General features: G+C 42.9%; 1 protein-coding gene across 1 annotated transcript in view; it reads right to left on the bottom strand.

Annotated features, from left to right (window-relative positions):
• LOC124776054 (cytochrome P450 9e2-like) overlaps positions 1–23,827 on the bottom strand; it is a 63,947-nt gene that overhangs the window by 21,408 nt on the left and 18,712 nt on the right. The window contains exons 2-5 of the mRNA XM_047250896.1: positions 23,194–23,331; positions 20,263–20,471; positions 19,977–20,169; positions 4,064–4,285 (exon numbers count right to left, since the gene is read on the bottom strand). Of these exons, the coding sequence (XP_047106852.1) occupies positions 4,064–4,285; positions 19,977–20,169; positions 20,263–20,471; positions 23,194–23,331 (762 nt within the window). The remainder of the gene's footprint in view (positions 1–4,063; positions 4,286–19,976; positions 20,170–20,262; positions 20,472–23,193; positions 23,332–23,827) is intronic.

Raw genomic sequence — 23,827 nt, 5'->3', positions numbered from 1 at the left:
TCACTTGCTAATTGACGTGATTTCCGGCGACGTCGACGCACAGTTTTTGTGGGACGATCACTGTTACTGTTAGAGAAAGTGTCACTGGACGAAGTGGAATTAACGACATGAATGTCCATAGGCGAAGGTCCACGAGCCGGAGTGTCCTTGGTTCGATTCCGGCGCGAAGCAAAGGGCCTGGAATGATTGTGATTGTCTGATCTGAGCTTTTTCTGGCAAACGCTTTGAACATGTCCTTTCTTATTGCAGAAAAAGCAAATAGCTTGGCGTGACGGGCAATGTTCACGCGAATGTCTAGTAGCACACCGCGGGCATGATTTCACTGCATTTGTGGGCTGGCGCGGCACACCTGGCTTAGCACGCGGCGGCAGCCGTGCGGACGGCCGCGAGGGCAGTTGACCGGGCCGCGTTGCGCGAGCGCGCCCGGCGGGCCGGTTAATGTTACACACAGCTGGCGAAGTTGCAAAGGATTCCTGAGCACAGTCAAGTGTGTCCTGTCTATCCAATATGTCTATCACTTGTTGAAGGGAGGGATTAACTAGTTTCAAAATTTGCTCCCGTATGCGAACATCAGAAACGTTCTGTGCAATTGCATCACGCACCATTGTATCTGAATAAGAAAGACCACAGTCACATTCAAAGGCACAGTCCCTAGTAAGTCCTTGCAATGTTGCTACCCACTCCCTATTAGTTTGACCGGCCGTACGTTTTGTACGAAAAAACGTATACCGTTTTGCAACCACATTAACTGTTTCTTTGAAATAGACATCTAAGGCAGACAAAATTTCCTCGTATGACAAAGTTGCTACGTCGCGGCGGGGAAACAATTTCACTATCACACGGTATGTGGACACACCGACACAAGAAAGCAAAAACGGCTGCCGCTCATTACCTGGAATTCTGTAGGCAGCGAGGTGGAAGGCGAACTGACGAGACCACTCTTGCCAGGTCTCGTCGGCTGCCACGTATGGTCGAAAGGGAGGTGCAACAGCGTTCAGTGGCAGCGGTAGCGAAGAAGCGGCGGCGGCCGCATCGGTTTGAAGGGTACGTTGACCCTGGACGAGCTGTCCAAGGGCATCCAGTAACGCCTGCGTCTGCTGAGTCTGCAAGCGATAAAATTCGGACAGTACATCTGGAGAATGTGGCGAAGCCATGACACAAATAAATGTAAGCAATCAGAAATAAATGTAAGCAATCAGAAAAAGGTCCTTTTCCCTCGGCGCCAATAATTGTAGTGTCGGTAGCTGGACCGACACCGTGATGTGGATTGCTGAAAAGGAATGCTAAACTAACGCTGTGGCCGATAGTGCACGCTCGGCATAACGCAGACGGGCGTGAAGTCTGGAACATGAGAACTTATGAATGAATAAGAAGAAAAGTATGTAGATGCTTTTTACTTAACTTTTATTGATTCCTTGGAATACATCTCTCTTGAATACTCGTACGCTATAGGCACTGATACAAATGGCTCCTTGCTAGTTCGTAGCCAGTACTTAGCTGATGGCTATTCTGTCTCTCGGCTAATGAGAGAGAAAGGCTTCGTACAACTGGGCGGTAGCTTGGTTCTCGTACAACTGGGCGATAGCTAGGTTCGCGTACAACTGGGCGGTAGCTTGGTTCTCGTACAACTGGGCGATAGCTAGGTTCGCGTACAACTGGGCGGTAGCTTGGTTCTCGTACAACTGGGGTCGAGTCCACTCTCATATCACGAGACCTGCCTTGGTGGTGGCGCTAGGTCTGCGATCACAGTGGCGACACGCGGGTCTGACATGTACTACATGGACCGCGGCCGATTTAAACTACCACCTAGCAAGTGTGGTGTCTGGCGGTGACACCACACACACTTTCAGGGAACATTCCTCATATATAAATATATATATATATATATATATATATATATATATACTATTTAAAAGGGACACGTTATTGGCAAAATCAAGAACGATATCTTTTAATGTATATTATATACAAATAAATGCGTAATATACGTATAACTAGGAAACGTTACTAGCAAAAATCTTCAATAGTTCTTGACTGATTTACTTCAAATTTTTACACGATACGATAACGACATTCAAAAACCCTTTCTTAACACTTTCTTAATATATATATAAAATATAAATAAATGTGTAATGTATAAATGATAAACGTTGTTGCCAAAATTTCGAAAAGTTCTTGACCCCGCCGCCGCCGCAGTGGTCCGCGACCCCACGACGACTACCGCAGTCCACTTCACCCCTCCGCCACCCCACACAGAACCCAGGGTTATTGTGCGGTTCGGCCCCCGGTGGACCCCCCAGGGAACGTCTCACACCAGACGAGTGTAACCCCTGTGTTTGCGTGGTAGAGTAAGGGTGGTGTACGCGTACGTGGAGAACTTCTTTGTGCAGCAATCGCCGACATAGTGTAACTGAGGCGGAATAGGGGAAACCTGCCCACATTCGCCGAGGCAGATGGAAAACCGCCTAAAAACCATCCACAGACTGGCCGGCTCACCGGACCTCCACACAAGTCCGCCGGGCGGATTCGTGCCGGGGACCAGGCGCTCCTTCCCGCCCGGACAGCCGTGCGTTAGACCGCACGGCCAACCGGGCGGGCCAGTCAAAGTGTAACTGTTACCAAGTAAACACAGAAATCATTTTTCAGATTTTTACTCGGAAAGGTAGTAAAACATGTCGCCAGTGGCACAGAAATAGCAAAATGCCAAAGTTGTGAGCGATTGCGTTCATTCAAACGACGCAAGATGGTACTTGTAGTAACAAAACGTGAGCTGGCTTTGATATAGGGGAAAGTGAACAAGCCACCGAGTTACTGACTTTTCCTCTGTGGCCAAGCGTTCATTACAATGTTATTAATCCGGTATTAGTGTTAGTAGGAGTTCTTAGTATGACAAAATACCTCCGAAACCTTCCATACAAACTGGTAAGTCATGTTTTCCTTCTGTAACGAAATTTATTTGATACATTCAGGAGTAACGACTTCTTTTGCGTTTCATTAAGATCTAAGCGACTTGTATACTTCTCTTGTGCAGGCTACTTGTAAATGCAAATATAACTGCCGTAGTTGAAGAGAATGACGTACGGAAGCTGCACTCAGAGTTTTGGCACGAAAATTGGATAAATCAAGGTAATTTCTTACTTGGTTTAATCAACATTGCGCATATAAAACAAACAAGACTGTGTAATATCGACGATCCTGCTTTGAGCAGAAGATAAATATCTGCCCCTGACTCTGGCCATGACTGTATGGTTTCGGATGGTTTTAAAGGCTTTTGTCTACGCAGTGGTAAACAGTATAGTTGATAATGTCAGTTTGAAATTTCAGTGTCGGGGCACTCGTACATGCCTTGTGATCTATATTTCAGCAAAATACAGAATAGAAAAAAGGTTTCACAATCAGTGACATCTGACGAAATAGCCGATATGATTAGAGAAGCAAAGTATGTACAACTGTTCAATACTGTAAAGATTTCAGTGATTTTGCCTCGGTATGCGATACATTATTGCATACACTACCAGCGAAGGTCAGTTCTGCTTCCTGGACTAGAATTTTTAGGGACAAGCTACCCATCATAGAAACAGAAGATTCGTCCAATGAAATGGAACCGTGGAGAGAGCACAGCATTTTGATACAGGGCAAATCTGTCAAGAGCAGCTCTGCAGTTCGTTCTCTATGACCAGCTGGAAAAAAGCCAATCATCAGTGATGCTAAAAAAAGACCTCCTGGCGAAGTTGGACTACATGGACATCAAATATCGTGCATTTTACCGCAGTCTTTCTACACCATGATTATATTTCTTACACAAATGTGACAGATTTCTGTAAATATATTTTTAAAGTTAATTTAGAATTTTTGTAGTTTTTTGCAAATACAACTTCGTGTTTCATAGTGTCAAAACCATTTTTTTGCTTCTCCTGCAAAATTTGTGTTTGATGATGTACTCCATTCTCCGTGTCAGCGCCTCACTTGGTTCAAACTGAACTGTAGAAAATCGCCAGCGAAGTATATGAGCAGCGTATTAAATTTTCTTCCCTATCTCCTCAAAAACAGAGTTAAAGCTTACCGGAGATGACCATGTCGAGGTACTGGCAGGCCATGACCTGTTCGTAGTCGGGTTGGCCGCGATTCTTCTTCATGACGTCATCCACCTCCTGCTGCAATCTCCTTTGGACGTCCTCGTGAGTCGCCAGCAAGTAACTGCAGAAAGTCATCAACGTCGACACCGTATCGAAACCGCCAAAGAAGAACAGTACTGCCTGTGCCGCAATATCGTCATTGGTCAGACCTGTATCATGGGAGAAACAAAAGACTAAATGTTAAAGTCTTTTACTCCGCTGGATCAAAATAGAATAACAAAACTGAGGCAGTTCTCCTTCTATTCTTGAAAAGATATAAAACAGCGCAATGTATTTTGTCACAGAAATTTTCGTTGTCATGCTAAGTAGCGTCCTGATCTGCATGCATTAGCCCACGTCACTAAATTTACTAACCTCAATAGCCGATCTCGCTTATGTACGAGGATGGAAGACATTTCATCTGCGGGATTTAGTCAGCAAAGCGGTACTAGTCGATGGCCGAGAGTTTCTGATTACGAAGTTCAGCAGAGTTATTTGTTAAGCACATCTCGCCGCCATGCGTCATGGAGTGAGAGCGTATGTCTCTCTTGATCGTGATAGTCTGTCATATGGGAATCTAAGCTTGGAAACCCTCTCATCGATACCAGACACGCAAACGGAAAACTACATGTAGAGTCCCGACTGAACAAATTCAGCCTTCAAGGACGCCCCAGACCAACAGAGCCATTCTGGGTCGTCAAAGGGCGCAAACACCACTCCTCGGTGCAGTGGGTTCCTTCCGTGAGCAGAGACGCCGGCCTACGTCTGTTCCTCGCCGGACCCAGTGCTCACATGTTTTTTAAAGATATCACTTCGATAGGAATACTATAGGACTCGTAATGTAACAGTTTCTGCAACTTCAATGGACAACCTCAGGCTGCTTCGGAAGGACATGAGGATGAGGTACGATAAGAGCGTCTTCAGCAAAGACGAGGCAGGTACACTAAATAAACTGAAATGATTCAAGAATTCCGCTTCGCAGAAAATATGAGCACACAAAGAAATCGCAGCAAGGGGAATAGGGGCAGGATAAATTATACACAAAATGGAGGTCTGAATGAGTATGGGGCAGGCCTTCGGACTTATTTACCAAACACTATTCCTTCTTTCCTTTCCTGCAACGAATATGTAATCAAAATAATGTTTTTATCATCATTATCATCATGGCTGAGGCCGGGGAGCCTGTTCCTATTCACCAGCTCACCACCTTACTGCTCTTTCCAAAAACCATTAGTTTTTCCGTCAATGTTATACCTTTTTGGGTAGTTACACACTATCCATTCCCTGTACTATTCTATTTCTTCGATTATCTTCTTATGTCTTCATTGCTTATATAACGCAGTCTGCTACAATCTCTGACTCCTTTGGGAAACTTAACTTTTCTAGCTTAATCTCCGCTTGCTTGTTAGCTTCGCAGCTTCCGGTACAGAGACCCGGTTCGATTCCCTGTAACTCTCCAGTTTTTTTATGGGGTACAGAGTTCAGGAACAGGTCTACTCATCCCTTGTGAGACCGAATGAGGAGCTGCTTGAATAACGAAGTAGGCCATCATCAGGATTCGTCTACTACTGGCAATAACGGCTGTAGGAACCGTCGACATGCAGATCACGAGTGCCACGAACACAGATCGCTCCTCGTACTGCTGGTCGGAACAAGCCAGATGCCTGATCCGAAAGTGGTGCTTACCTTTTTTAATTTGGCTCCTGTTGTTGGCATTCGGGTTCCATATTTCATTGCCATACAGAAGAGAAAAGACTGCCCTTCCCGCGTAGAACTTTATCTGGGTTTCCGTAAGACAAGTTTTGTTCAGCGCTCATCCGTGCGAAACTAGCGAGCTATCTCTCAGTGTTTTGCTGGAGCACAAAACGTGCTACAGTAACTGCTCTCGATTGTTTCACCAGCTTCTGTAAGAACTAGATTAATAATACAGGCGTCAGACAACAATCTCCCCTAAAACCTTAATTGGTTATTATGAGCCTTAAGTCCGGCCTATGACAACAGACGTGTGTTTGTGTAGGATTTTAAGAGATTTAATCATATGTTTTGAAACGTCCTAACTTACCAGCTTTTCTCACAGCCAACTTCTTCCATCCTCTCGAATACATTGATATAAACGAGGAATATAATGTATATTTCATGATTAAATTCACGTCTTTTACTTCGAGTTGTGTGATAGGGTCTACAGACTGCATGTATGCATGAAAGACCATTACGAAATAATTATGTCGATCTAAGAACTCTCGTGATCTCTTATAGTTGTGTTCCTTGCATATATTTTATTCTCAGTATTCAAAGTAATGCAACGAATCTGACGGTTTCTGTTACGCAGTGATCTCCTTTCTTTGCAGAAGGTCATAAATGTCGCCTCGCTTCTTTCTTTGACGAGTATCTTCTCGTTAAATCAAAGAGTCTGAATTTTAAGAGATCACCTACGTATTTGAAGACTTATAAAATTAATCCTGTCTGTACCAGCTGCTTTCTTGATCTTTAGTTTGATTATTTTGATGTCATGATGTTTACAATTCTATCTTCAGTCTTGTCCGTATCTCTAAGTACTCATTTTTCACTGTGATTGTATCAGAAATTTCTGTATTGTGTTCCCCCTCAAATTGTTTGTTTCGTTGACCTGAGCCGGTTTTCATCATCTTTAAGGTCTAGCGCCACTACCTCGTTCCATCTTACATCTAATATCTTGTCAGACAATCTACGTCTGTCTTCATGCTTCTATCCGTTCCAATTTTTATACTTTCCTGTATCTCTACCCAACTCGATGTAAAACACTTCACTGTTCGTGCCACACTTCTTTGCAAAAGCTTGACTTACGGAGCGCAACAAGTGAACGGTCCGCAGAGTTATTAAGAGGACTGTCTTGTAAATGAAGTAGATTCCTTCTAATCTGAAACCATTTTCTGCAACCATGGTTGATCCAATATAATTATTCACTACAGTACCTTGCCCCTGTCGCTGCCAGCAATATTTTTCAAAATTAATCTACTTTACTTGTAACTCATTACTCCTAAAGCTAAAGATATTACGTTTACACGTTTCGTAAATTGTGCAAATTAACCTTTCTCCACGTTTAGAAGCAGTTGACAGCCAGGGACAATTCAGCCTAATAACGTGACCTGCTGTGACTAAATACTGGTCCACTTTTTCTGGCAATTCCTCAGCGTAAATAACCAGGACGCTTTCTGATCAAAATCGTTAATACGAGAGCTACTCGGAATGAAATCTGCAGTGGGCTCTACTAAATACTTGAATTGTTAAAGCAAATTTATTAGAAAAATCTTAAAAGAATGTATTTGCATTACGTCTCTACATAATCCCAATTCATATTTGATCATTTAATTTCTCTCTTAATTAGGGAACACGTTTCGGCTGCATAAAAGCCCATAGCAGCATTTCGAAGTTCTTTGTCAGGCTAAAAGGTTTTGTAGCCTAGTAACTTTTTAGTTGCTGTGAGGAGGTACAAATCTCTTGTTGCCAAGTCTGGGCTGAGGGCACATGTTCAGATGGGTCCCATTCGGACTGAAGCAAAACCCCCCTGTGCTTGATGGTCAGAGTGTGGCAGAGAGGAAATTTTGAACCCAAAGAGCTTTCCGATAAAACCGCGTGAAGTTATCCAACAGCTGAGGTATCGAAAAATCGTTTCTTCCTTGGTTTGAAAAACACATATTTCGTCACCTGTTGTTATTCTGTTTATTGGGACTTCCTCCTTCTGCATCTTTACGAAAATGCGAATACAGAGAACTATTTATTCGTTGCATTTTGTGATTTTCAGAAAGATGTTTCTGGCCCCAAAGAGCACTGCCATAAATCTGAGGAAAATTATCTGAAAGTTGAGATATCGTTCACTTTGAATACCATTCCGTTTATGACTACAGTTAGGCAAACACTTCTGTCCTCATGACGATCAATCGTCGTTTCACTCTTACACAAACATCATTGACGCATAGCTATTTGTCTCACCTCACTCGGCGCAGATTTCACACCTTCAATTGCAATTCTCATTTGGATAGCTTCCGCAGGAGGACAAACAGCAACGTGACTTTCTCACAATTGTAGGTCTAAGAACACTTACTCCGTTATTCAGCGACTGTTTCTTTCCATCCACCACCTCTCTCTCTGCATGAAGGCAAGACGTAGTTTCTGGATGGACCTCACGCGAAGCACGAACAACAGCTGTCCCCTCACACACCAGAGAGGCACGTCAAAATGCTTCCTTTGTATTTTTTAACGAAATTTTGTAAACGAGCCGTTACGAATGCTGTCAGAAACACACTGATCCAGTGGTCCAGTGGTTGTACATCTTCACAGTAACATACCATTGTGAATCATATTTTCTTACAATTTTCTGCAGAAGCGGTTTGCTGCAAATTGTTACAACAGTGCAGTTTCAACATTTGTTGTTATTGTAAAGAATTTAACTGAACTACCAGTATGTTCGTGACTTTCAGTCCATTTAAAAAACAGTAATATTGGCATTTCTATTACTAATCTCAGCAATACTAAGGGTTTGAGTATATCATAAGTTATCGATGTGAACATACATCTCCCAATAAGGATTTCGTATTTTGCCACAAAATTATGTTTGTTTATGTATAATGGACGTTTGTGTATTGAACCACTAACAGACTTAAAATTCTATTAAAATTTCTTGCATACATTGCGGTAAGACGAGATAAGAATCTATTGTAGGACTCTTGAACAATCGTAATTGTCCGTGTATATAGGGTACCCCAGACCTGTCACACATTCATTTTCCCCCAAAAAATTGCATGTAAGAGTTTTGACAAAAATGTGTTTCATTTGAAGAAAATAATAGAGTGAAATGCATCTGGTCTTAACAAGACTTGTGTTACAGTGGGAAAACTCGGTAATTAACCCGTATAACCTGTATATCTGCAACTGCGGCAAAAAGGCTGGAAAACAAAGATAATACATGAAGAAAACTTTTTACAAACTATAAAAAGTTCCAAAACCGGGAAAGTAAGACTGAAAAAATATGTTGATCATGAGACCGAATTCTGAAATTCGTCCCATCGTTATTGTCCCTTTAGGTACACTCCATCATCTCCACTGCGGTTCGGCCCCTGACGCAGAGTGCTGCCTGGGGTGACTAGCCGAAGTATGTGTGTGTGTGTGTGTGTGTGTGTGTGTGTGTGTGTGTGTGTGTGTGAGTGTGTGAGTAAGTGTGTGTGTGTGAGTCTGTGTGTCTGTAATTTCATCCGCAGGTAGGTATTAACTCACACACATGATTACAAGTGAATTATATGATTTCAAATGCTAATAATAAATCTATTAATCACTTGATACGGGCAAACTTTGGCCGGCCGGAGTGGCCGAGCAGTTCTAGGCGCTTCAGTCTGGAACCGCGTGACCGCTACGGTCGCAGGTTCGAATCCTGCCTCGGCCATGTATGTGTGTGATGTCCTTAGGTTAGTTAGGTAAGTAGTTCTAAGTCTAGGGGACTGATGACCTCAGATGTTAAGTCCCATAGTGCACAGAGCCATTTAAAAAATTTTGGGCAAACTTTAGAGTATATGCAGCGGTAAGTGTCCAAGTTTCACACGCATTGTTCACACTCCTTTAATATGTCCACCCACGGTCACATGACACACATCTACACAGTAACAAAATTATTCCCACTCTCGGTGTAGCATGTCTCCCCTTACGGTGAGCAGTGCATCATATACTTCCCCAAGGGACACAAGCGTTGGCAGTATATGAACTCCGTCTCTCACAAACCCCCACAGAAAGAAATCGCATGGTGCTTAATCCGGTGAACGGGGCGGCCACTGGAGAAGTTTGTTGTCTACTCTCGCAGCACGTCCAGTCCAGCATTGTCGCAGAGCACTATTAACAAGCTCTCGTACATTACTGTGAAAATGGGGCGGAGCACCGTCTAGTTGCAAAGTGTATTAATCATAACTGATGTTCAGTTGAGATAACAACCAAGAAACATGTCTCGAGATGAGTTACACATCATCGTGTTATGTGCACTTTCTCGTGCGAAACTGCACAGAAACCGTTCCACTTTTGGAAAGTCACGCTGATACTGTATCAGGATAAGTGATTGTGTGCGTTTACCTTGCCTCTTATATAGCAAGCTGCTTCATCGGAGAAGACCGCTGTTTCTACAGAACTGCGGCTCTTCATAAAGAGTCCCGCCTTTTCACTTTGTCTGCTGGTGTAAGGGCCTGTACGAATCCCACTTGTACGGCTTAAACCAACAGCCTTTACGCTACGTCTTCCAGGCCATGATCATTTAGTTTAACAATTTACTGCTTGCTTTCGTAAGTGACTTGTGAGGATTTCGGTGAGACGCCTCGAGCACTCTGTCAACGTTTGCGTCAGACACACCACGAGGTCGACCAGGACTCCCCATCAAAATTCTTCTGGTTTTCGCGAACTGTGGGTACCACCTACTTATGTTATTCTTGCGTGATCTTTCCTAAACCGTGCACGAAACTCACGCTGCACTGTAAGCACATATCTGGACAACTCAAAACGGAACTCACGTGAAGCCGTACTGGGACGCCATCTTAGAAATAGACGCTACTCGTGCGCAGTAATCATAACAAGCGAACAGTGGGTAACGCATAAATAACTAGGACAGTTGCCGCCTCTTGTGCTGTACTGTTTCCCCATGTAAAGCAATACATACATTTATTGCTAATTTTTAAATCTGTACCTTTCATTTATAAACAGCTAGTACACATGTAAGTAGGCTGTTTTGGGCAGCTGGCTGTTACCAGCGCGTAGCGTTGCGCAGTTGGACGTGAGCCGCCAGCAGTGGTGCATGTGGGGAAGTGAGATGGCGGAGTTTTGAGAGCAGATGATCTGGACGTGTGTCCATCAGAGACAGTAAATTTGTAAGACTGGATGTCATGAACTGCTATATATATTATGACTTTTGAAGATTTTGTCCCATTTGTTGTATTAATTGTAATAACAATGCACTGGTGTCTGAAACATGTTCCTCTATGCTTTTCGGCAGTGCATTTGCACCGGCAACATTCACATTTTGACAAGCAGAAAATGTGTCTTGACTTATCAGAGCAAACGGTGAGGACCCAAAACCTGAATCTACAGTATTTGCGAGATTGTGTCCTGTCATTTCGGATTCCTGAGGCGAGCTGTTGCCGACCGATCGATCAATAATGCTTCCCTGTTCACTAATTGTTTCACTGTCTACGCCATTATTTGCAGCCCGCTCCATTTCCCTATGCACAGTTACCAAATTAGTACTTTGAACATTAGTTAATTCATTACTCGGCGGCGCTAACGCACTGCTTTCGTCTTCACTGTCATTTCTCAGTTTACTTTGGAGCCTAGTATTACGTTTTTCACACGCCATTATTGTCACAATATTTCACACGTTAACACAGAAAAGCACAATTTGAAGAGCAAAATAAGAAAACACATTAACATAGCACTGAAAACAATATCTCGTTAATTGCAAGCGCAGCTGCGAAATACTTGGTGCAAATGTACATGCATGCCACAACTGTTTTACTGTACAACAATGAAAAACTACAACTACAAAGAAAATTCTCTCTATAATTGCGCGCTAGCAATAAAGGATAGCTACACTAATTACACAAACTAGAAGAAAAGATCAGAAGATTCCAGTGAGGTATCCTCGGCTAAGGGTTGACATATGAAACGTCCCCTTACAGGGTGTATACGTGGACAAGGAAAAAAATTCCCGGATTTTTCCCGGATTTCCCAGTTAAAAATACTCTTTCTCCCAGATGAAAATAGACTTTTCGGCGTTAAGTGACAGTATACTCTTCCTCCGCACAGTAAAACTCATCAATCCTTTGAATTTTTATTGTTTTACATACAGGAGTAGAATTCCCCGACACTTTTGAAAACTAAACTCAGGGGAGAAAACAAGTTTTGAAAGACCTTTGATGTGCAGCAATTTGTACGCTGCATATTTTCGTATTACGAAGGTATAAATTTGAATTCCACTAAACACCGCATGTTACTTTCCGAAACATTGAAATCGAGCTTGCGATGGGCTTTTGTAAGCCCGTCATAGCTCATGTCACGTGATCTCGCCAGCTGATGGCAGCATAGGACACATGGTGTAGTCAGCCAATGGCAAGATCACTCTTAAGTAGCGCGAAGACACAAATAAGAAAAGTTCATGGTTTAAATTAAAATACGTACCATTCACATATAATATTGGTCTCCAAGATTAATAAACTGGACGAGGAGCTAAGCTTCCCCACATAATGTGGATCTTTTTGCGCGTGTTACACTTTAAGATACAGCACATAAATGTGTCACTAAAATTTTTAATAACGACGTAAATGTCTGATCTTCTGGGCTCGAAATTCTTCTAAATGGTCGTCCTCAAAGAGTTGATTTTTAAATGAGAGTCAAACGCTTTGTGATTTAAGAAATCCATTGTACATTCTCGCACATAGTTCACCTTGCGTAAAAGCAAATCTGCTTTGAATGTAATGCTTTTCAAACGACCATTCGCAATATTTTCCCGCGACCTGTTCGTTTCAGGAAGAGAGCGCCACACAACAGGCGTCACCGCGCTTGCGCAGCTACGATGACGCTGGAAGCCCATATGTTGGTACGTGTAAAACATTAGAAGATCTTACATATGTCATAAGAGAAACAAGACACCATACGATACTTCAAGAGCGTCGGAATTTCGTGAACCATACTAAAACGCATAATTCGGCTTAAAATACACATTCGTATGTAAATTTTCTTGGAGTACCAGTACTGTATTATCTCCTGTTTAGTTCTTCGTTATGGCATAATGCCATACGTGCACTTGAAATGCAGTGAACAGTTGAAACTAGCCAATAGTTTGAAATTAAACACTTCGATTCACATAGATTGACTGCCTCAGCAGAAAAGATTAATTTTCAGCGAAATCTCTTCAGCAAACCGGCAAAAATAACTTCATTGTTCTGTAAGGCGATTAATGCTTGACTGTCAGAAACGTTGGGATAAAATCTGAAGCTGATGACATATTTTAGCCTTCTGTAATCACGCGAACGTATTTTAATTCATTTGATAGCTCCCGGCCACAGAAATCCGTTTTGTTACCATTTAACGTGAGCGCAATAAACGAAGAGGAAACAACAAAATCACTGAACGTAAACACAGGCCACGTGGAGACTCCCCACCACACCTCAGACTGCTCTGTGCATCAGCCCCAGATTTACTGTATTTCCGAACCGGGGCAATATTAAGTAGTGGCGCCCAGCCACACTTCTGTAACCAGAAGCGGGAGAGGGTACTACCCATACGCGACTCAACTGCGCGCGCGCAAGAGTCCGCCCGCAACACATCAAACGAATCTAATTTAAACAGTTGTCACATCACGCTCATCGGAGGCAATTTGTTATAAAGCAGTGCATAGTCTTCCTAAAGCTTTTGACATACATTGCTGTTAGCAGACGCTTGTATGAGCACTGTTTTGTTTTTGTATACGATGCATTTCCTTTGCAACTTATTTTTTTTTTTTTTTTTCTCGTTCATGTTTTGTTGCTGCAGTGTTATTCTGCAGTAGCCGCATACAGTAATATCCTTTGTTAGAGTATTGGTTCTTACCAGTCAAATCACTAAATTTAACTGAAAACCAAAACAATGAAAATTTCCCGGAATTCTAAACAATTCCCGGGTTTTTCCCGGTTTTCTCCCGGATGAAAAAATTCCCGGGTTTTTCCCGGATCTCCCGGTTGTCCCGGGTCGTATACACCCTGCCTTAGAATAATTAATGAATTACTGTGCTCATAAACCTCTTACATTATTTGATTTTCAAACAGCTGAGCAAAACTGAACGTACTCAGACATTACTCTCTTTACTTACTCTGATCAACACTAAACTGACACACAATATTTTTAGCGCAACGCAGTCTGACTTTTAATAATCCCTACAAAAGAATGGTCCTGACTAACACTAACCTATACCTTTCACAAATCACTTACCTCACAAAAATCTTCGTTACTCTAACTACCGTAATACAGCGAGCGCCACTACTGCCAGCTAAATAAAAGATTCAATCTACTGAAAGCACTACCTACTGATAGGCATAGTCAGCAAATGAAAGATTTTGATAGAGAACACACAATGTATTTACCTTAATAGTGTTCAAAAGTAATAATATATATATCAGTTCATGACATCCAGTCTTTCAAATTTACTGTCTCTGATGGACACACGTCCAGATCATCCGCTCTCAAAACTCCGCCATCTCTCTCCCCACATACACCACTGCTGGCGGCTCACCTGCAACTGCGCAACGCTACGCACTGTTAACATCCAGCTGTCCAACACTACAATAGCAAACAACAATGCAAACCAGCCACAGACTGCACACAGCACAGCCATTGATTTTCATACAGAGCGCTACGTGGCGTTACCAATAAAAAAAACCTAAACAGCCTACTTACACACTGAGGTGACAAGGACCTCCTTTTGCCCAGCACAGAGTAGCAAATCGACGTGGCACTGGACGCAACAAGTCGCGAAAGTCCCCGGCAGAAATATACTGGATTATTATATACTGTGCATATCTGTGAAATACGCTGGACTGCTTTACTATTACATTTGTATTGGCTGTTTGTAATTTACCATACAACATTTGTATTTACTGTTTTGTTAAAGATAGCTGACTTCCTCATTACAAAATAATGTAAAATCAATTTATTAAAAATTACTTGCAAATATGTTCTCTTGACCTGTCCAATATCGTATGTACAATCTTACAATTCTATGATTTGTATTAACTGTTTTGTTTAAGATAGATAATTTCCTTGCTGCAAAATAATGTAAAAATCAATTTGTAAAAATTACTTGTAAATAGCTCTCTTGACCTGTCCAATATCATATGCACAGCTGTACAATACTATGATTGCCTGGATCAATAAAAATACAGTGCAATACAATACAAATACTGGGCCATGTTGCCTCTATAGAAGGTCATAATTGAGAACGTGTTGCCAGTGCAGAATTTTGTGCACGAACTGTCATCTTGATTACGTCCCATAAATGTTCGATGGGCTGATGTCGGGCGAACTGGGTGGCCAAATAATTCGCTCGAACTGTCCAGAAAGTTTTTCATACCAACAGCAGACAACCGCTTCCCGGCGACATGGCACGCTGTCATCCATAAAAGTTCCATCGTTGTTTGGGAACATGAAGTCCATGAATGGCTACAAATGATCTATAAGCAGCCGAACAAAAGCATTTCCACTCAATGACAGGTTTTGGACCAGAGCAGAGTTCCACGTAAGTACAGCCCACACCACTATAGAACCACCACCAGCTTGCTCTGTACCTTGTTGACAACTTGGGTCCATGGCTTTGTGGGGTCTACATCGCACTCCGACGCTACCATCGGCTCTTACCAACTGAAATTGAGTCTCATCTGACAAGGCCACGGTTTTCCAGTCGTCTAGAGTCCAACCGATATGGTTACCAGCTCAGGAGAGCGCTGCAGGCCATATCCTGCTGTTAGCAAAGGCTCTCGTGTCGGTCACCTTCCGCCACAGCCCAACTGACGCTAAATTTCGTCGCACTGTCCTAACGGATACGTTCGTCCCACGTTCCACATTGATTTCTGCGGTTATTTCACGCAGTCTTGGGTGTCCGTTAGCACTGAAAACCCTACGCTCTCAGTAGTTGAGTAAAGACCGTCGGCCACTGCATTGTCCGTGTTAAGAGATAATGCTTGAAATGTGGTATTGCCGGCACAGTCTTGACATTGTGGATGTCGAAATATTGAACTCCCTAACGATTTCCCAAATGTAATGTCCCATGGGTCCAGCTCTACCTACCATTCCGCTTTCCAAGTCTCTTAATTGCCGTTGTGCGGCCATAATCACGTCGGACACCTTTTCACACGAACCACCTGAGTACAAATGACAGCTCACCCCATGCTGTGTCCTCTTATACCTCGTGTACACGATATTACCGCCACCTGCATATCTGCACCTCGCCATTCCATGGCTTTTGTCACCTCACTGTGTACTGAAAACGGTTCTGGCAGGCCAACCATGAATTCACGGCTAAACTCGTTCTACTGGTTATTCACTGATGAATATATCTTTTTATTGTATCGTGTAACGGCGGAAGGAAGCAGATTCCTTATCCCCTACAAGACACGGTAATTAGGAAACCTTCCGTCAGCAACATTACGAGACACGAAACTCTACTGCAAGTACGCTAGAAAGTGCAAACAGCTTGTGCAAAGGGAACGTTATTTCATCACCCTCGTTGTCTATGAAGTAATTCCACATGTGCGGCAACATCTCCCAGAGAGACGACCTTTCCCCGCCATTTCCCACCACCCAGTTGTCTCCTCGCCTCCCGCCTTACCGCATGCTTCCTCTTCAACTTGCTGATGTAATGGCAGTTGACATTCTTACAGCGATGCGTGTGCCTTTGCTTATATCAACTTGTTGATATGTGAGGAGCTATCAAGTGAAAATGAGAGAGACCAATCACCATAACTGTTAATATATTTTTCCCACTATGAGATAAGACGCTTAATGGCCTTATGGAAAAATGTTTACAGTTGCCTATGGAACTACGATTGTATTCAGGCGTGCACATCTTCGCTAGAAGCAAACTGACAGGCACGAACGTCTTTTTTACGGGCTCCAAAAATATGGAAATCACGAGGGGAAGAGAGGAGGATGTGTACGGGCTTCCCAGTGCAACTTCTGCAGCATACTGCAAACAGTCTTGGAAACATTTCTGCGGAACCTCTCTCGTTTTCATTTCACTGACCCTTTTAATTCTGTCTGATACTCACGTAGAGCTCTCAGAGGTGGGTCGTCAATCTCCTGACTGGTTTCATGGGACCAACCACTAATTCCTCTCTTGTGCCTTCCTATTCACCTCAGAGCAGCAATTGCAGTTCATGTCCTCAGTTATTTGCTGGATGTAACCCAGTCTCTGCCTTCCTCTACAGTTTTCAGCCTCTACGGCTCCCTCCAGTACCATCATGTCTTCAAGTTTAGTTTTCACCCTTCACAGCTCCCTCCAGTACCATTACGTCTTAATTGATTCTCATCATCCTGACCCCTCTCCTTGTCAGCGTTTTTCACACACTCTCTTCCTCGCCGATTCTACAGATAATCTTCTCATTCCTTATTCTTATCAGTCCACCTAATTTTCACCATTCGTCTCTAGCACCACATCTCAAATTTTTCGATTCTTTTCTGTTCCGGTTTTCCCATAGTCAGTGTTTCACAGCCATGCAATGCCGTGCTCTAAACATACAGTCTCAGAAACTTTTTCCACATGTTAAGGTCTATGTTTGATGATAATACATTTGTCTTGGCCAGCAACGCCCTTTCTGCAAACGCTACTCTGCTTTTTATGTCCCCCTTGCTCCGTCCATCAGCGTTTATTTAGCTGCCTCGAAGCAAAATTCCTTAATTTTATCTGCTTCGTTATACCCAGTTCTGATTTTATGTTTCTCACTGCCCTCATTTCTCCTACGTCTCATTACTTACGGCTTTCTTCAATTTACTCTCAATCTATATTCTATACTCATTGTGTTCAACAGACCCATAATTCTTCTTCGCTTTCACTAAGGATAGGAATATCATCACCGCATCTTATCATTAACATTAGTTCACCTTGAATTTTAATTCCTCTCTTAGATCTTTCTTTCATTTTCGTCTTTGCTTCTTCGATGTATAAATTGAACAGGATGAGCGAAAGCCTGTACCCCTGCCTTACACCCTCTTTAATCGGAGCTCTTCGTTCTTGGTCTCCCACTCTTGCTCTTCCTTCTGAGTCCTTGTACATATCGTATATCCCCGTCTTTCCCTACAGCTTACCTATATTGTTCTCAGAATTTCTAACATCTTGTACCATATTATAGTGTTGAACGCTTTTTCCACTTCGGCAAATTCTATGAAGGTGTCTTGTTTTTTCTTAAGTCTTGCTTCCATTATCAAGTTCAACGTAAGAGGTGTCTTTACCTTTATTAAAGTCAAAATGATCATCATATAATAGATCCTCAGTTTTCTTCTCCATTCTTTTGTATACTTTTGTTGTCAGCAGCTTGGATGCTTGAGCTATTACGCTGACTATGCAATAATTTTCACACTTGTCGGCTCTTGCGGTTTAATATATTCTACACACCAAAGTGAATAGTCATTTTGTGGCCACTTCGCCCAATGATGATAGAAATTCCGATAGAATGTTATCCATCCCTTCGGTCTTACTTGATCTCAAATCGTCCAGTGCTCTTTTAAATTATGATTCTGATACTGAATCCCCTATCTCTTCCATGACGACTTATGTTTCTTCTTCTACGACGTTATCAGACAAGTCCTCCTTCTCTAAGAGGCCTTTAATGTACTCTTTCCACCTACTCGCTCTCTCCTCTGCCTTTAAAAGTGGAATTCCCAATGCGCTCGTAAAGTTACCGCCCTCCTTAGTACTTCTGTATCCCACTTCTTTGCGCTTTGATTCTTCCTGACTGGTCTCTTGAATTTCAGCCTATTCTTCATCATTATTAAATAGTGATGTGAGCCTAAATCTGCTTCTCGGTACACCATACAATCCAGTACCTGATTTCGGAGTCTCTGCCTGCCCCTGATGTGCTCTGACTGTAATCTTCCCGCATCTACTGGCCTTTTCCAAGTACGCCTCTGCCTCTTGTGATTCTTGAACAGAGTATTTGTTATATCTTCTGGTAAACCTTCCGGGATGTAAGGTCGTGGTCCATGAAACTCTTCAGCTCCTAACGTTTCGTCCAGAGCTGCGCTGGACATCTTCAGAGGGGTGTTTCTCCTCCGGTGAGTCTTGCCAACAGTCGGCAACAGTCGGCAAGACTCACCGGAGGAAAAACACTCCTCTGAAGATGTCCAGCGCAGTTCTGGACGAAACGTTAGGAGCTGAAGAGTTTCATGGACCACGACCTTACATCACGGAAGGTTTACCAGAAGATATGTCATCCGGTCGTGAAAGCCTTCAGAGTATTTGTTGTTGCTAAGTGCGCCTTCATAAGTTTAAAGCAGCAATGTATGGACAATAAGTTGATTGAAGTACGTGTGCTGTCCGGAGTTTACGTTTGGAGGTAGTGTTAGAGCCTAGTTAGAGAGGAAAGATTCCGGACTCTGAGATGGGAGAAGGAGCTGGCTTAGAGATGGTGATGGGGAAATGACTTCACTGCCATTTAAAGCGACAGTTCGAAGCAACAGAGTGCCGAAGATTTAAATTGATCCAAGAGCCCTTCCTAACTGTATCTGCCAGTGTGTTGTCCTAAATTCTCATATACTTTGGAAGCCAGAATTCCACTAGAAAAAAGTCCTGAATGGATTCTCAAGAGTGCTCTGCAATGGACGGCTTACGTTGCCCTAATGGAATCAGAATAGATGGAAAATATTGCAGCTTGAACGTTTCTCGAGTTTACCATTACGCACAAGATTACATGCAGACATGTTATTACTTAATAAGATACTTGATGCTCAATATCAGAAGAATACTGAAGTAAGTCTTTTTGCAATGTTTCCGTCATCACTTATTTTAATGATAGTATGAAGAATTATGGCGCACCTAGTACTGTAATTACCATGGAAAGGGTAGTTAGTTCTAATTATCAGTGGTATCAAATATCAACACAGTGGCCTGAGTTTTTATCGAACCTCTAAGAGTAACACGGCCAGAGAACATTAACACCGGCTGTAACTTGACATTTATTGGCCACAAGAACAACAAATCGTACTATCGTTGGTTCCAAGACAGAGATACAAATTACTGCGAGCACTTTAAATTTGAACTGTAATGAACCAACATTTCATGCCGACACCAACAAAACTATGCCTCAAATAGAACGAATAATGGGCTGCACTTACGTTTTCCTTTGCCTTCGGTGCTTCCGTCCTTGCCCGCCTCTTCTGAGCGCAGTTCGCCACGACGCGCCTGCATGAGCAAATGGATGACGTCGGGGCGAACTATTCCCTGCTTTTCACGAGTCTCGATGGTTTCGATCACCGTGGATTTGAAAAACTCTGTTGCAGTCCGGTCCATGAATGGTATTCCTAGCAGCTACCAAAAACAAAATGTACAACGTGCAGTTAGAGCGCAAAGAAAATGACTAGCACAAGTCGACATAACGCACAACATTATGGGAATATTCACCTGCATGAGTTTCGGAAACAGCGTGTATCCGATGCCGACAATCACTTTGACGGTGGTGAGGTCGCGACCCATCCGGTAGAACAAGTTGTCCGGCTGCGACAGCGAGTCTACTTTGATACCGAACGCTGTCGTTGCGATGACGTCATTGGTGATGCGTGTGAAGAAGTCTTTCATCTCCAGTACGAGCAAGTTCTCATTTCCAGTGGAAACTTCAACAACGACATGAACACCATGCGGAAAACATTATGTAGTACCAGTATTGCCTGTCCTTACATACGTATCTCGTTGAAAAACAATGTCGAGCTACGCTTCTATTATTACAATCATACCTGTTTAAGACAGATCCAATTGCATGTATTACTTACACTTATGTACGCATAATGGCACATAATGCCCTGCAGTTTGCAACAACTTCAGAGTGTCGGCTTAGGAAATCCTGCTGCATCTTTGGATATCCCTGTTGTGTTCTTAACCTCAGCAAGGGTGTGTACATTGAAGATCGTAATTCCGTTTCTCACACCGTAGGGTTGTCATAAGCAAATGATTATTCATTATGTGATCAAAAGTATCCGGACACCCCAAAAACATACGTTTTTCATATTAGGTGTATTGTGCTGCCACCTACTGCCAGGTACTCCATATCAGCGACCTCACCAGCCATCAGACATCGTGAGAGAGCAGAATGGGGCGCCCCGCGGGACTCACGGACTTCGACCGTGGTCAGCTGATTGGGAGTCACTTGAGTCAGACGTCTGCACGCGAGATTTCCACAGTCCTAAACACCCCTAGGTCCACTGTTTCCGATTTGATAGTGAAGTGGAAACGTGAACGGACACGTACAGCACAAAAGTGTACAGGCCGACCTCGTCTGTTGACTGACAGTGACCGCCGACTGTTGAAGAGAGTCCAGACCATCATACAGCAATTCCAAACTGCATCAGGATCCACTGCAAGTACTATGACAGCTTGGCGGCAGGTGATAAAACTTGGATTTTATGACTCATAAGCCACACATCATGCTGGTAAATGCCAAACGACGCTTCGCTTGGTGTAAGGAGCGTAACATTGGAAGATTCAACAGTGGAAAAACGTTGTGTGGAGTGGCGAATCACGGTACGCAATGTAGCGATCCGATGGCAGGGTGTGGGTATGGCGAATGCCCGGTGAACGTCATCTGACAGCGTGTGTAGTGCCATCAGTAAAATTCGGAGACGGTGGTATTATGGTGTGGCCGTGTTTTCCACGGAGGGGGCTGGCACGCCTTGTTGTTTTGCGTGGCACTGTCAAAGCACAGGCCTACATCGATATTTTAAGCACCTTCTTACTTCCCACTGTTGAAGAGGAATTCGGGGATGGCGACTGCATCTTTCAGCACCATTGAGCACCTGTTCATAATGCACAACCTGTGGTGGTGTGGTTACACGACAATAACATCTCTGTAATGGACTGGCCTGCACAGAGTCCTGACCTGAATCCCATAGAACACCTCTGGGATGTTTTGGAACGCCGACTTCGTGTCAGGCCTCACCGACCGACATCAATGCCTCTCCTCAGTGCAGGACTCCGTGAAGAATGGGCTGCCATTCCCCAAGAAACCTTCCAGCACCTGACTGAACGTATGCCTGCGAGAGTGGAAGCTGTCATCAAGGCTAATGGTGGGCCAACACCTTATTGAATCCCAGCATTACCGATGGAGGGCGCCACGAACTTGTAAGTCATTTCAGTCAGGTGTCCGGGTACTTTTGATCACATAGTGTAGGTAAGTGGCGTGATACGAAAGATGAACATGAACCGCCGAGCATGTAATGTTCTATCAGATACAGTAGCTTTAAAAGATTTTATTCGTCACCCACACCTGCTCTCCTGTAAATGCTGTATCACAATCGCGTGTCGTGACAAGTATGACGGTTGTCCAGAAAGTAAGTTCCGAACGGCCGCGAATTGGAAACCACGGTGAAAATGAGAGACGTTTTATTTGCGACAGTTAGCTATATATTTACTATAAAAACTGTCTTGATCACGATTTATTTATTAAGGTGACCGGTTTCGACCACTACTGTAGTCATCTTCAGACCATTGAGTAGGAACCTCTTTCTGTTGGAGAATCAGCAGAAAGAGCTTCCTACTCAATGGTCTGAAGATGTCCACAGTAGTGGTCGAAACCGGTCACCTTAATAAATGAATCGTGATCAAGACTGTTTTAATAGTAAATGTTTGTAACACATTGATCACTGTCACTCCCATAATGTACTCAAAAGTAGTTAGCTATATCTTCCAGCTTTTTCTGTACATAGTCGCCGCACCAACAAGACATCTGTCGTAGCATGGAACCAGCTTTCAAATAACCTCGCCGCAGAAGACAGGTACCTGTACTGTCCACCAATATTCTGCGCGGTCCGCAACTCGTTGCCTGTGCCAAACTGTTGTCTTTGTAGCCAGTGCTTCATGTGAGCAGAGATGAAAATCAGAGGGAGCCAATGGATACGCTGCAGGAGCCTCTACATTGTCCCAGCAGTCTACGGTGGAGGATTGTCTTGAAGTAGTAAGTGAATGACAGTTACGTTACGTGGGGTTGCGTGAAATCAAGCGAAATTTCTTGGTAGGCATCCTTACGTGGCGGGAGATACTATTTTCTAGCCATCTTTACGTGCTAACTGTGTGCTCAAAGCTGCTAAGAGCGACATGAAGCGGTTGACGGGATTTCTAGTCACTGCCCACACATCTTCACCGAATTTTCATCGTGGTTTCCATTTCAAGACCAACCGGAACTTACTTTTTGAACATTCATTGTATTAAGGAAACATAAATCGTGTGTCTGCATACCATGACTAACAACAAATTTTTCTTGGATGATCAGTTTCCTTTGTAAAGCTACTGATTAATGATATTTTACAGAGATACACTTATTTTGCAAAGTAGGTACGTACTCACCATCAATATCACCTGTTCGTTTCTCTAAGTAAGCAACAACTTGTTGTCCAATGTCTGCTATCAGCATGAACATATTCTTAATTTTCATCGTAGTAAAAGCAGGGCTCAGCGTGGTTCTCATGTCATGCCACTCTTTTCCTAAAAATAGAACAGTTGATCAACGTGCTTTCAGGACTCACATTTGTTCATGAATTAAACTACATAACATTGGAATAGCAGATATTGCTTAGTGAGGATCATGCTTTCATTAAAAGGTGGATGGCAGTAATGAAAACATTTGATTGTTGTAAGTGTTTCATCATTAGTTTTATCCAGTTCTAAGACACAATTTTGGTTAATACAAAATATTTTATTTCCCAGTCAGATTTAATTTTGTATTTCACGTTTATCGCATTAGTAAATCTCATACATACGTCTGAAAAAAAAATTGAACGTGGAGGTTCCTTCCAGTGAGTACACATCGAATGTCAATGCCATATCTACATCCGCTAAAAGAATTACCGGAAATAGATTAATAGGTGTTAGACAAACGACCGTTTAATGGCAGCAATAAGAAAAGCTAATGACAAAGCATTTCAAAGAGAGTATAAAATACGATTTCCTAAATGTTTGCCATAGTTGTTTATACTGCCCA

Source organism: Schistocerca piceifrons, chromosome 2 (genome assembly GCF_021461385.2).
Source record: "Schistocerca piceifrons isolate TAMUIC-IGC-003096 chromosome 2, iqSchPice1.1, whole genome shotgun sequence".
In the NCBI taxonomy this organism is placed as follows: Eukaryota; Metazoa; Arthropoda; class Insecta; order Orthoptera; family Acrididae; genus Schistocerca; species Schistocerca piceifrons.
The sequence above is the reverse complement of the archived record's forward strand: the minus strand, read 5'-3'. Positions and strand labels throughout refer to the sequence as shown.